Genomic DNA, 14218 nt, shown 5'->3' with positions numbered 1-14218 from the left:
TCAAATGAGGAAATAAGGGGAAAAAAATTCTGTAATCATATACCTACTGGTGAAAGAAATCAGGAGCAAGCATAAAGAACAGAAATCAGCCTTTGAAAGAACATTAACCAGAATTGAGAGATGTGTACACTAGATACAGATTTGAAAAGACAGAATAAAGAAACTGGAAACTATTTGAGTCAAACAAAAAAAAAAGAGACCTTAAAAAAGCATCTCCTGACTTTTAAATTCTTTGTACTTCTCAGCCCATTAGCTCAGGAAATAATGCACCACACAAATAATACAAATCCATAAGCCAGGAAACAAACCCAGAGTTGAGACTGCAGCAGATTTCTGACAACAGGAGATGAGAAAGGAGTCATTTGTGCTTGGGCAAATGATGCTTTTTAAGAAAAGCCATAAAGCTGACACATACATCAGCTGGGAAATGTTTGCAGTGCAGCAACTGCTGCTATCTAATTGTCATCCAGGCAACTACCAGTGTTTTCTCTAACAAGAGATTAAGACTAACTCAAAGGAACCTTCCAAAGAGGCTACAGCAGATGTTTATTTTCTGTTTTTAGCACTGTATCTGCCCAAAATACTCACTTGTTCTAGAAGTTGCATGCCAAAAGGGATACACTTAAAACATCAACTCTGCTGCCTTAAAATATATGGGGGAAGTACATGGCATAGGCTGTACATCAACCAACACCACATAACTGGCTCTTCAGGAGCTGTACTATGTTATGAGTCTTCTACAGAGAGCTCCATTTTCCAACTGCCAAAATGAGTAATGCAACTTAAAGAATGCTAGAATCAAACTGTACTACTAACATATCTTTTGTACTTTTGTAACAGAACCCTTGAGACAGCCATTTTTAGAACTGAGTGGTGAGGCCAGACCTTGAAGTCTTGCAATGTTCCTGGAAGTTTCCTGTAGTGTAGGGGGAAGTCAGCAAGAATCTGCGGTGCATTTTTGACTCCCCTTCAGTCTAACCAGTATCAGTCATTTTAAGCCTAAAAAGCTTTGCCACTGCCAGTACAAGGAGTCTTGAATGACTTGCATTTGTAGTCTGGACCAAGTGTTTACAGAGTAAATCAGCATAAAGACCCTGCAGCAATACTGTAGCTTCAACAAGCCTTCAATGAGGACAAAGTGCAGGGAGGTAACAACCAAACCAGCTCTTGTACTAGAGCATCAAAACCACAGTGACATTTTCTAGGTCACTTTCCTACGGTGCAGCTAGTACTTCTCAAAGCCCATGAAAGGAAAACAACACTGGCAACATCTCAAGACATTTCTTCCATGTCAAGCCTACAAAGAGCTTAGAGGCATTTCACTTGCAGTTCATTATACACTTAATTTTTTTCCCCTATTTGGGCCAAGCTAAAATCAGAAGCATGGAAGGACTTCAAACTCCAGGAATGAAGTTTTAATCAAGACAGTTACTGTTACAGTTACCTCCTCAGTTGTAATGGCTGCTGCAAGAGCTTATCAATCCATTCAGGGCAGCCTGAACCGGCCTGACTGCACCTTTATTTTCCTCCACCATCACAACCCTCTCCATCAGGATGAATCCCCTTACACACATTGCAAGCATCCATTCAGTGAAAGATTAGCATAATATTAAGGCCATCTGAAGTACAGAAATGAACAGCACTGAATGTTTTATTGTGCAGCCAGTTGGTTATGCAGAAGAGGGAACAACCCAGCCAAGACATCTGGCACAAATTACCATCATTACAATTTAGTGATTTCTTTATTTTGCACAGCTTTAAGAACTCTGGTCAGCACCTGCATGTAGACATGGAAGCTCAAAGAGCTTCCAGGGCCAACTCTTAAGGAAAACCAGTCTGGCAGGACTGAAGAACCAAAAAAACCCAATCTGCTTTGGCACAGAATTAAGCGGGCACAGAATACTCCACCTTCCTTATAAAGCTCAATATTACAAGGCTAAACATCCAGATAAATATATATGTTTGTTTGTTTTAAATTGAAAGGGCCTGTTTAAAACCACATTCCTCCCCTTGTTCATAAAGCTAGTATGACAGTCAAGAGACACCATTCTACCACTCGTAACTGGCTATTTCCTTTTCCTGTGCTGGCTCAGAGAAGCAGGAAACATGAAATCAGTCACATCATGGCTGTCCTGATTCACCTACCTGATATAGGGATCCCTCCCAGACCTGTGCTGTGTTGTGGTGGGAGATTCAAGTCCAAGAAATTACTATTTGAGGTGGGATTTGCTGTGTGGTTCAAGTGCATGATGCTATTGCGTGGGAAGGCCATCCAAGGATAGCGAGCTGCTTGGCCTGGAAAACTGAAGGAGTTGTAAACTGCTCGATGCTGTTGAAACTGTGGGAACCTCTGTGGCATGACTGGAAAGGTGCTACTGAGAGAGTTGGCATTTGTGGGTGCAGCAGGATGCAGGAATCCAGAGCCTGGCCCTTTGGCAGTTGTAGTGTGTGGGGTAGGGTTCTGAAGAGATGTGGGCGAGAGGGAAGGTTGGTCTTGGACTGACAGTTCCTTCTCGATCAGGTCTGCTAAGGCTTTGCGGGTGATGTCGAAGGGGTCAAACCCTAAGTCGTCCTCTTGCTGTTTGGAGGAACCAAACCCAAAAGCCGCTTGCCAGTCTGTGGAGGAGGACACTGGTATAGTCTCTGTCAGAAAGGAACAGGATTGAGAACAAGAGTTAGTAACTATTTATCCACATAAACATTTCAGCCTCAGGGCATCTGCCGGTTAGCTTTCAGATACTACTTTCGAAGTTTCACAAAGACATCTTTCTACAACTACCTGAAAGGAGGTTGCAGACAGGTGGGAGTTGAGCTCTTCTCCCAGGCAACCAGCACCAGAACAAGCTGTGCCAGGGGAAGTTTAGGCTGGAGGTAAGGAGAAAGCTCTTCCCAGAAAGAGTTATTGGCCATTGGAATGTGCTGCCCAAGGAGGTGGTGCAGTCACCATCCCTGAAGGTGTTCAAAAAAGGACTGGACGTGGCACTTGAAGCCATGGTTTAGTTAGTCATAAGGTGTTGGGTGATAGGTTGGACTTGCTGATCTCTGTCTTTTCCAGCCTTACTGATTCTATGATCTCATTCATCAGCTTGGAAGGCTATTTTCAGATCACACTGCCACAGATTTCTACCTCAGCTGAAGTGGCAGAACAGGCAAACAGTATTTTTACTGCAGAAATCCGCTGTCCCTGAACTACATAAAAGCCTTCTCAAAGTAATTTCAGTAACAGCATCAAGCACTAATAACTAATAACACTTGCTTAGAATGCTGGAGCACCTCTCCTACAAAGCCAGGCTGAAAGAATTGGAGCTGAACAGCCTGGATAAGAGAAGGCTCTGGGGAGACCTTTTAGCTGCACTTCATTACCTGAAGGGGACCTACAGGAAGGCTGTGAAGGGACTGTTTAGAAGGCCTTGTAGCACTAGGCCAAGGGGCAATGGTTTTAAACTGGGGCTGGGTAGATGCAGGTTGGACATAAGGCAGAAGTTCTTCACAATGAGAGTGGTGAAATACTGGAACAGGTTGCTCAGGGATGTGGTTGAGGCCCTGTCCCTAGAGACATTCAAGGTCAGACTTGATGTGGCCTTGGGCAACCCAAAGTAGTTGGAGATGTCCCTGCTCACTGCAGGGAGGTTGGTCAAGATGACCTTTGAGGGTCCTTTCCAACCCAATGCAAGCTGTAAATCTGTGAACCTTTTTCACACCCATATTACTTGATGGAATTGTGACCAAGCAGAGTTTAAGTAAGTTTATTCAGTCCAGTATTTTGCTTCCAGTACTAATGTTGTGCTTCAGTTCTGCTGGTTAAGAAAGGTGGAGAGGAGATGTTCCTTCTCAAAGGGGGAACCTCTGAGCAGTGATTAAACCTCACTGTCTACCATCATGGGGGGAAAAAAAGAGGCAAATCCTTGAGTAGACAGCTTGATGAAACAAATGGAAATAAGGAGCTGCATCACAAAATATTGTAAATATCTTGAGGTTTTGTGGCTTTGTTTTTGGGTGTTGGTTTTTTATGTTGTGGTTTTGGTTTTGTTTGTCTTTGGGGGGGGGGTGTCTGTGTATTTGTTTCAAAAAAGGGTTATCAGAATTTCCCTGTATTTTACTACTACTTTTCATTATGCTGTTTCCACTTCTTATTCAGGTTTGGTAAATGCCAGGTTTAACTTCATGACATCTTCCCTCAAAATCGTGGTAATGCAAGCTGATGAGTACAAGGCAGTAGATGGCTCACAACATTAACTCCCTCTGCTGGCAGGAAACCTGGTGTGCTGCTGTGAGTAGTTAAACATCAGTATCCCCTGTTGGAAATCTACCCTTCTGTTTTCACTCTAAAATCCACAACTATAAAAAGAGTTGGTAGATGGACAAAATCTTGTACTTATTTAAGTGGTAACATACATTTTATATTAAGAAACAAACAAGAACTCTACTACCTGGAACTTGTCTCCCACTGCTACCTAACCCTCATCAAATTGGTGCACGTGGTACTTTGGCAGCAAGTCGTTTCCATGGCAATAAATATTGTTTACAAACAACATTGTGACAACCAGAAGTCGAATATCAAAACAAAACTAAACACCAAGTAAACCAATTGTGTCCTAGAGCATCATTTACATTTTATGTACTGCTGACACTAGGTATTTTCCCCAAGCTCAATTAAAAACAGTAAGGAAATATTAAGCTTGTGTCACATTCTATGACTTAGGCAGGACTAAAAAAAAAAACTGAAATAAACACTGAAAATTTAGCCATGAAGACAGAAAACTCTGTGGAGTTTCTTTTAGAAGAAACCCTTAAATCATTTAGTTACTGAAAGAGTGGCCAGACATTGGAAAAGGCTGCCCAGGGAAGTGGTGGAGTTGCCATTTCTGGAGGCATTCAAAAACCAAGTCCATGTGGCACTTCAGGACATGCTTCAGTAGCCATGGAGGTGTTGGGCAGAGGACTGGATCTGATGGTCTTAGAGGTCTTTTCCAACCTTAATGATGAATGCAATTCATTACCCACAGAATGTTAGGGGTTGGAAGGGACCTCTAGAGATCATCAAGCCAAACCCCCCTGACAAAGCAGGATCACCTAGGGCAGACCACATAAGAGCACATCCTGAAAGATTTTGAAAGCCTCCAGAGAAGCAGACTCCACAACCTCTCTGGGTAGCCTGTTCCAGTGCTCCATCACCCTCACCATAATGAAGGGCCTCCTCATATTGAGGTGGAACCTCTTGTGGTCCAGCTTGTACCCATTATTTCTTGTCCTATCACTGGCACCACCAAAAATAGCCTGGCACCTTCATCCTGACACCCACCCCTTGGATATTTGTAGACATTGATAAGATCTCCTCTCAGCCTTCTCTTCTCCAGACTAACAGCCCCAGGGCACTCAGGCTCTCTTCATAGGAGAGACATTCAAGTCCCCCAGTCCTTGCAGCCCTTCACTGGACTCTCTCCAGCAGATCCCTGCCTCTCTTGAACTGGGGAGCCCAAAACCAGACATGGTACTCCAGATGTGGTGTCACCAGGGCAGATTAAAAAAGGGAGAGGAGAACCTCCCCAGACCATTTCTTAATTCAGTTCTGCATAATTTGTGAAGGAGGGAAGTTTGCAGTGAGTCCTTGAGTTTTTGGTTCTACACAGTTCCAGATATAAAGTGCAAAAGCAAGCAAAACCCAGCCCATGTCACCTGTGTACATACCTGATGTGAATAGGCTCTGTGGTTCTGGTGCTGTGGGCCAGTCATTTGAAGTCTGTGGAGAGCTGGGGAATGGAGGAAGCCCACTAGGGATGGGGTTAGGGTGTCGAAAGTTGTCAGAGAAGAGTGACTGTGATTCTGTTACAGCCCCTTCAAAAGGAGACCGCGCACTGTGATTAGATGAGCTGATGGGGATGACTGGATTGGGTTTTGTTAAACCAGGCGGTGGTGAAGGTGTGTCACTGTTTGTTATCTACAGGCAAGAGAGGAAGAGCAACAATCAGGACCTAAGTGTTTAAACATTCTTCACCAATACAGCTAAAAAAACCCTCCTCAAAGCTCTTGGCTGCAGTGAGGTTAGTTAATAGGTAGCTCAGTACCGAGTCAAACAAAAATCAGCTTGTTGAAAACCAATTTGAAAATCAGGATAGGCTTCAGGAGGTACTTGCTTCTCCAACTACAAGTTGCACCACGCCCCTCAAGCTCAATTCTTACTTTCACAGCATTTATCATGAGGTCTTACCTGTTGGGAGCTGTCACCATTTCCTATACTGAGGGAATCTGAAGGTTTGTCGATAGGGCTGCAAAAGTGGGAGAAGAGACAATGAGACACTCCTGTATTTAATGTAAACAACATCAACATTCACTTTCACAGAGGTAGAAAAGCCTTGAAACAAAAGACAAAGCAAAATTAATTAGGAGGAATTAAGAAGGCAAAGAGTCCATTTATTTATGAGTCTGGGTTTTGCAATCATCAGCTTTCTGATCACTTGTCATATACTGTCATCCTACTTCCCACCACTCTCCACTCTGCTTGTTGACTGCCCTGTTAAGGAGCAAAAGGTAAGTTTCAAACGTCTTCATAGTAACTCTATGCCATTCAAAAAACCAGGACTCTTGTACTGTGGCAGTATTCTGTGGCAGTCAGTTCCATCTATGCTACTACAGGAGGAAAGCTTGGGAAGAGATTTGTTTTCCAAATATCTATGTGGCCAGTACCCATACAAGTCCTAAAAAATGTACCTAGGGAGAGAAGATGAAATTGATTTACCCCTGGTGGTTAATTAAGCTTCCCACCAGTCTTGAAGCTTTAACTAGCAGAAATCAGTTCCAAGGTAAGAAAACTGAGTTTTGAGATGCAGGAAGAGGAAAAGTCATAACATAAAAAATTGCTAAGCAAAGAGAATGAAAAAAAAGAAAAGCTGAAAACCACCTCAGAAAGCTGTTCACTGAGAATTAACGTGACATGGCTGAAATGGTGCATCTCAGGATTCAAGACTCTGACAGGTCTTAATTCCACTACATACCACACTAGTGAAATTATGTTAGTCCAAGTTCAGATTAAAATCTCTGCTTTACAACTTCAAGTTACTTTCACTTCTGTGAGGATACACAAGCATTATGCTGCACAGCCCAGAACACTTGGTCCTATACAAGCAAGGACCAGAAGCAAGAACATCAATTTCATTAAGAGGCCAGAATGAGATAGAAGTCAAATTACAGACACTATGTGCTAGCACAAGTCCAATACATAGAGAGTAGCTACTACTACTTGGTGCAGACTTCAGATTCTAGCTGTAACTTGTTTTCAAACACCCCTTGCTGCTGCAAAATACTGCAGAACCACATATCAAGACCAAAAATTCATGATTGCTTCCCTTGATATTTTTTCCTCCCCATCCCAGAACACCTTGAGTCAAAACCAGCAGAATGAATTCTTCTCTATTCTAAAGAAACTGTGCAAGAGTAATCTGTCAATAAAAAGTATTTTTGTTCAAGAGAACACTGAGCAGGTATCTGAAAAAAAAGGATAACTGAAGCTCTAGTATTTATGGCTGTGGAAGAAAAATAAGAGGAAGAGACTTCCCAACAAGCATTACTCCAGTAAAGATTTACAAGTACTTTTGGCTCCATGGCCAGACAGTGTGAACAGAAGTCCTTTCATTTAAACAAACTGCCTTGGGTTGTTTCTGAACACCTATAGCATAAAAGTTTGCTGTAGACTCTTCATTAAACAATCATTCTGATGGTAGAGCTGATATCCAGCCAAAAAAAAAAAAGCTGCCAACAAAGTCACTATGGTGCAGTTTTAAAAGCTACACCTCTTAACGACAATTGAAGTGCTGAAAGTGTTTATTATACTTCAGCTTGCCTAAGGAGCCTTTAATTGTAAGACAGGCTTTCAGCCCCCAGGAATGAAGATTATTCATTATCTATTGGCTACAATATTTTCTCCCTTTACTACAATCTTCTGACAAGATAAGGAGGTTGCATGTGATTACTGAGATGCAACCACAGGCTCTTTGATTACACCTCCAATGAGACTGCTTAACAAGCCTAATGAGAAGCTACCATTTTCAACAGCCCTCACAACACTCATGTATTGGTTCAATACTGATTTAAAATGATGATCAGCTACCTAATCAGCAATATTGCTTCTTGAAACATTAGGGTTTACCTCATTACTTTCCTATTCAACTTCTGAATGAGACCAACCAATATTATCATAAAAACCAAACCAGCATGACTACAAACTGCTATTTGAATTGCAAGTGATGCTTATGACAGTAGGGGATACCAGTTCTAATCAATGAGGGCACTGAGAGAAAAAAAAATGTTTAGCAATAAAGAAGTCAATGCAAGCAGATGAATTACTTCCTCTGCACAAAGAAGCTCCAGCTGAATCTGCTGCTCTGTTGTTCCCATTACAGAGTGATAATTAGGGAACCCTCACTTGTTGCATTCATGTTTCTGGAACACACCATTATAAAGAGGTGACAGTTAATCAGCCCTAACATTTAGCTTCCTTCTGTTGAAGCTTTTCCAAGTGACAAGCCTTCTGATGTATGACAGCTAGTGTTTGACTTTTGTGGAAGCTTCTGTACAGAAGCGAAGGGCTCAGCTCGGGCTGGGACCACACAGCTCCCAAACCTGCCAGATCCCCCTCAGCCACCCTGCTCCCAAACCTGCCAGATCCCCCTCAGCCACCCTGCTCCCAAACCTGCCAGATCCCCCTCAGCCACTGAGCTCCCCTCAGCCCTTACAGGGCTCCATCACTTACTAACTTCATGTTAGGGGTTCTCCTGCACAATCTGCCAATTGGTCTTCATGACACAGGTTAGGCTAAACCCAGCTTTTTGTGACCTGATTGAAAATTTGAACCCAGCTCTCCAACCAGAGAGAGAGACTGGAGACTTGTTCCCTCCACACCAATCAGGGAGTGAGAGAAAGGAAGCTCTCTGAAGTATAAAATCAGCACAATTACCCAAAATGTGAGTCTGCACCATCTGGAGTGATGTGCTCTGGGTCTGTACCATTTTCTAATACAGGAGGCATTTTCCTGTGTTCCACTGTTAAACTGTTGGCTGATTTACTTGAACTCTGTAATGATGGCCAGGCATCTTTGTTACTACTGTTGGGTCTGAAACAAGGCAGGAGGAAGGCAAAAATCAAAAGAAAGAAAAAAAGGGGGGTGAAGAAAGGAGTTCAGGTTACAAAGAATGTGTTTTCAAAAACTGTAAGCAGAGGGGAAATGAATCCTTGCTCCAGACAACCTGTAAGAATAGATTTGTCTGGATGCTATTTGTCTGATTTGGATTTGAGGAGGAAGTTCTTCACCATGAGAGTGGTGAAGCCCTGCAATGGGTTGTCCAGGGAGGTGGTTGAGGCCCCGTGCCTGGAGGTGTTTAAGACCAGGCTGGATGAGGCTCTGGCCAGCCTGATCTAGTGTGGGGTGTCCTTGCCCATGGCAGGGGGGTTGGAACTAGATGATCCTTGCGGTCCCTTCCAACCCTGACTGGTACTACTATGATTTTAAATGGTGATGACTTTGTGGGGGGGAAAATTGAAGGGAATTCTGTTTTCCTCACTGAATAGATAGCTGCTCTGCCAATGCTGAACTTCAAACTCGTCTGCTTGGGGAAGAGGGGAAAAAAAGCAACCAAACCACACAGAAAAAAACCCCAAAACACCAAAGCCAACAAAACAATGAACCACCCCAACCCCACAATCAACAGTCTCAAGTATCCAGACTTACACACCCCTCATTTAGAATTATGTGCTTCATCCTGTAAGTTCTGCAAATCATGAAATTAAAAGCAATAAAATAACGATAGTCCAGGCCCTATTCAAGACTTGCCTCAACAGGTGAGGTTTCAGACCTACCCAAGAGTCCACAGCTTTACTGACAGACAATGACAACTTAAAATCAACAAGGTTGGAAAAGACCTCAGAGATCATCAAATCCAACCTCATGACTAACTAAGCCACAGCTTCAAGTGCCACGTCCAGTCCCCTCTTGAACACCTCCGAGGATGGCGACTCCACCACCTCCCTGGGCAGCACATTCCAATGGCAAATTACTCTTTCTGGGAAGAACTTTCTCCTCACCTCAAGCCTAAACTTCCCCTGGCACAGCTTGAGACTGTGACTCTTGTTCTGGTGCTGGTTACCTGGCAGAAGAGACCAACCTCCTCCTGGCTACAACCTCCCTTCAGGTAGTTGTAGACAGCAATAAGGTCTCCCCTGAGCCTCATCTTCTCCAGGCTAAGCAACCCCAGCTCCCTCAGCCTCTCCTCACAGGGCTTGTGCTCAAGGCCTCTCCCCAGCCTCATTGCCCTTCTCTGGACACATTCAAGAGTCTCAATGTCCTTCTTAAATTGAGGGGCCCAGAACTGGACACAGTACTCAAGGTGCAGCCTAACCTGTGCTAAGTACAGGGCCACAATGACTTCCCTGCACCTGCTGGCCACACTTTCTGATGCAGGCCAGGATGAATCAGATCAATCAGATCAGCAGACTGCTCAACTTACTGCTCTTTTCATTTCTAGGTTGAAGTCATTATTACTTTCCTTTCATAAATTAACATTGAATTTCATTTCACAGTGCACATTAGATCTGAAAGAAGCTCAAGAGAGCACTCAGAGCCCAAGCTTTTGCTGAAAACAGTTACATCTTAGACAAATTGAAGCAAGGTGGAATATCATCTACAAATTGAATATAATCAGATACATTGGCAGGTGCTAAACCTACAATCTGACTATAAAGCACCTGCCTTTGATGTTCTCCAGTTACATTAACTTCAGCTTTTAATTTGCTTCAATTAGGAATGTTTGGTTTAGTGTCCAAGTGTTGCCAGCATAAGGAATAAGCTTTAAAACAAACGTTTTAACATATTCTTCCTGATGATGCCCTTCATTAATAAGTTCTTATTATATGGTCCAACATTCACCCTACATCTCCAGATCTATTTAAGTCCCCAGGCAAAATCTGGACTCTCTTATAGCTCCTTACAGCACCACAAATGCTTCCTACTCCTGTTCAGAACAAATTGGTATAGCTACCTCCTCCAATCTCAATACTGTAAGATTTCCTTTCCTACCTATCTTTTCTCATTCACCTATATATTATGTACCCCTGATGTACAGAACTCATCTTGGCTTTGTACACATGGGAAGTAAGCCAGAGATAGTGAGCTGATCAGATCTTGAACATCAAAGAATGAAGTCATCTGCAGTAGCTCAATGTCAGTCACCATTTTCAACCTTACAAAAATAAGCTCTAATCTTAATGAGATTTTCAATCCATTAACAGATTTACTTTAAATACCAAAAACCCATGTCTGCTGCAGTGCAAAGCCATCTCTATACTAATATTAACTTCAAAATATTGCTTAAAAGCCAGTTCTGCATCCAAGGAGAAAGGTAAAAAGAGAGAGAGACTGGTTTATGTTTTGGGGTGGGTTTTTTTGTGCATGCAGAGGTTAAGTTCAAAGCTGCATGATTCTGAAGGGTTGCTCTCTGAAGACCAGCAAGTGCTTAACAAGTCTTTCCACTTCTCACATAAGGAAACATTCATTTCAGTTCTCTAGAAAAAGGTCAGCAGAGAGAAGGGCTTCACACCTGCTTTGTATGTGGAATATACCTCTAATTGTAAGAGAAAGCAGTCACCAATGACTATCAAGTGACAAATCAAGAGATGATTGCCTTCAGCAGCAAGGAAAAAAGCTGCTTTTTCAGCAGCACAAATTAGAGCACAACTGTGAAAAAGCAATTATGCACATCCTAAGAAACCATTCCCTACTACTGGATATTTGTAACTAAACATCTATTTAGAAATGAACTTCTGTTGCAGAGAGGAACTGAAATCCTGCACCCCAGAAACACAAGAACCACCACAAAATTGCTGGAGGCTCTGACAAACTGCCAGACATGTTAATATTCTATCAATGAATCAGACAAAAGCAACAACCTGACTAGGCAGCAAGCTGTAAAGAACACCACTACGCATCCACCAGCATAACAAGCTACATTTTGTCCTGATGAGCCAGGACCTGAAGTAAAAAACCCAACATTTCCAAATCCCAGCTGCAGGATGAAATTCATTTTGCAGCCCCAAAAGTGATGCCTAGCTGTTAGCAAAGAACTGAGTCTGTGTTGTGAGGATGCTGCTCATCTGACAAGAGAACTTTAACTCCAGACCATTTGTTGCCTTTAAGAGGAACATGACATTCTTTCCACAAGTGTCACCACAGACTGGTTAAGCTCAAAGTCATAAATGCTTTCTGAAAGCTGAAAGTTTGCTGCAGTCTCTCTCCTCACTGGTATAATTTGTTTTGCTGGGATTGAATCAGGTTTTAACTTAAGATTAGCTCAGACTTAGAACACTAAATAATCAATACCCAAATGCAGGAAGCTGTATGTCTGCTTTACTCACTGCACTCTACCTTCCAAGCCAATACTGAACCAGTGCCCAAGAAATAACATATGGCACAGTCCTTAAGAAAACCTCCAGCTAGAGGTCCTGACCATTTGGCAGTCAAAGTCAAACTTCCTCCAGAAGTTTAAGACAATAACCCCAGTACATCAGCTGAGATGCCAGTACTCAGAATAGTATTTGGCTTGTCCAAGCTCCACTGGCAGTATTTTAGATGCAGGACCCACTTTCTTGCTTAATCTGCTGTGCAGTGATGCTGCCAGTGGCAATCACCTGAAAAATTCATGAGAGACACCCTGATTACAAAGCATAGAGATATGCAAGATATGCAATGCAACTTTTACATCCCATCCTGGCCATTTCATTATGAAAATACCACAAAAGGGAGTGGAAGAAGTTGTTACCAGTTTCTTCATTTCTTTATCTTACATAAGACATTTGAGAGGATAATTCATGTCAGGACTGATGACCCACATGCTTTAATTTCTCTCTGTATGATTGTAAGGACAGAAATCTTTCCCTAACTCCATGAACTTCAACAGAGTATTACTTTAACAAGCAGTAAGATGTGGTAACTGCAATTACAACATACTGGGGGGAGAAAAACAAGAGCAAGAAATCTTTCATTCATATTTTGTGAATTCTTACATAGAAGAAACTGATTTTACTTTCAATTTCCAAGGTCCTTACACCTAATGTAAGAACTGCTCTATAAAGAATGATGTAGAAACCCAACCACAATTAATTCCCAAACCACAATTGAAAGCACATATCAAGAGTGTATGGTGTCTCAGCTGTGATAGACTGCATTCATGACACCATACCAAGAAAGCTGACACCTGGTCTTTAGTAATTGTTATGTGTTCAGGCAAATATAAAACACAAAGTCTTCCTTCAGCATAAGAATACCTTGCTCTGAACTTGTGATCCAAAGGCACACAGCAGAAAACCAGTTTTTAGCTAAAGACTGACACTCACTTTGTAGTGGAACAAAGTGGTGCCAACATCTATCTTTGTGTGGAGAAAACCAGTATCAAAGTTTATCATCCAATAGCCCCTGGAAAGAGAAGGCAACTGAAGGTTGCAACTGGAACAAAGATTTCTTTGGGAATAACCAGAAGGCAAGCATGGCCAAGCAGTGCAGCATCAGTACTTATGCATCATACCTCTGCAGTGCTGTTACTTTGTTCTTGTTCTTGTCAACTGTACCCGTAGATAACTGGAGAAAGTTGGGGTTTAGTTTGTATAATTCTTGCAGTAGTTTCTGTTCATATTCCTGGTGCTTACCCGCCTAAGGAGAGAAACTCACCATGAATGAATGTTGGGTTAAACAGACATCCTGAGAGGTTACACAAAGTCATTGTGGTATGTAAATGTATGTATGTACAGCCCAAAGCTTAGTAATTGAGCTCTAACAACTTAACAAGAATCATAGAATCGGGAAGGTTGGAAAAGACCTCAGAGATCATCCAGTGCAACCTACCACCCAACACCTCATGACTGGCTTAACCATGGCTCCAAGTGCCACGTCCAATCCCTTTACTGAACACCTCCAGGGATGGTGACTCCACCACCTCCCTGGGCAGCACATTTTGATGGCCAGTTACTCTTTCTGGGAAGAACTTTCTCCCCACCTATCCTCTTGTTCTGGTGCTGGCTGCTTGGGAGAAGAGACCAACCCCCACCTGGCTACAGCCTCCCCTCAGGTAGCTATAGACAGCAATAAAGGCTCCCCTGAGCCTCCTCTTCTCCAGGCTAAGCAACCCCAGCTCCCTCAGCCTCTCCTCATAGGGCTGTGCTCAAGACCTCTCCCCAGCCT

General features: G+C 42.7%; 1 protein-coding gene across 3 annotated transcripts in view; it reads right to left on the bottom strand.

The window, feature by feature from the left end:
* Positions 1-14218, bottom strand: part of CNOT4 (CCR4-NOT transcription complex subunit 4) — a 79124-nt gene that overhangs the window by 17668 nt on the left and 47238 nt on the right. For all 3 annotated transcript variants that reach the window (XM_054167962.1, XM_054167964.1, XM_054167963.1), the window contains exons 7-10: positions 13566-13690; positions 6209-6266; positions 5689-5938; positions 2146-2643 (exon numbers count right to left, since the gene is read on the bottom strand). In XM_054167962.1, the coding sequence (XP_054023937.1) occupies positions 2146-2643; positions 5689-5938; positions 6209-6266; positions 13566-13690 (931 nt within the window). The remainder of the gene's footprint in view (positions 1-2145; positions 2644-5688; positions 5939-6208; positions 6267-13565; positions 13691-14218) is intronic.

Source organism: Dryobates pubescens, chromosome 15 (genome assembly GCF_014839835.1).
Source record: "Dryobates pubescens isolate bDryPub1 chromosome 15, bDryPub1.pri, whole genome shotgun sequence".
NCBI lineage: Eukaryota > Metazoa > Chordata > Aves > Piciformes > Picidae > Dryobates > Dryobates pubescens.
The sequence above is the reverse complement of the archived record's forward strand: the minus strand, read 5'-3'. Positions and strand labels throughout refer to the sequence as shown.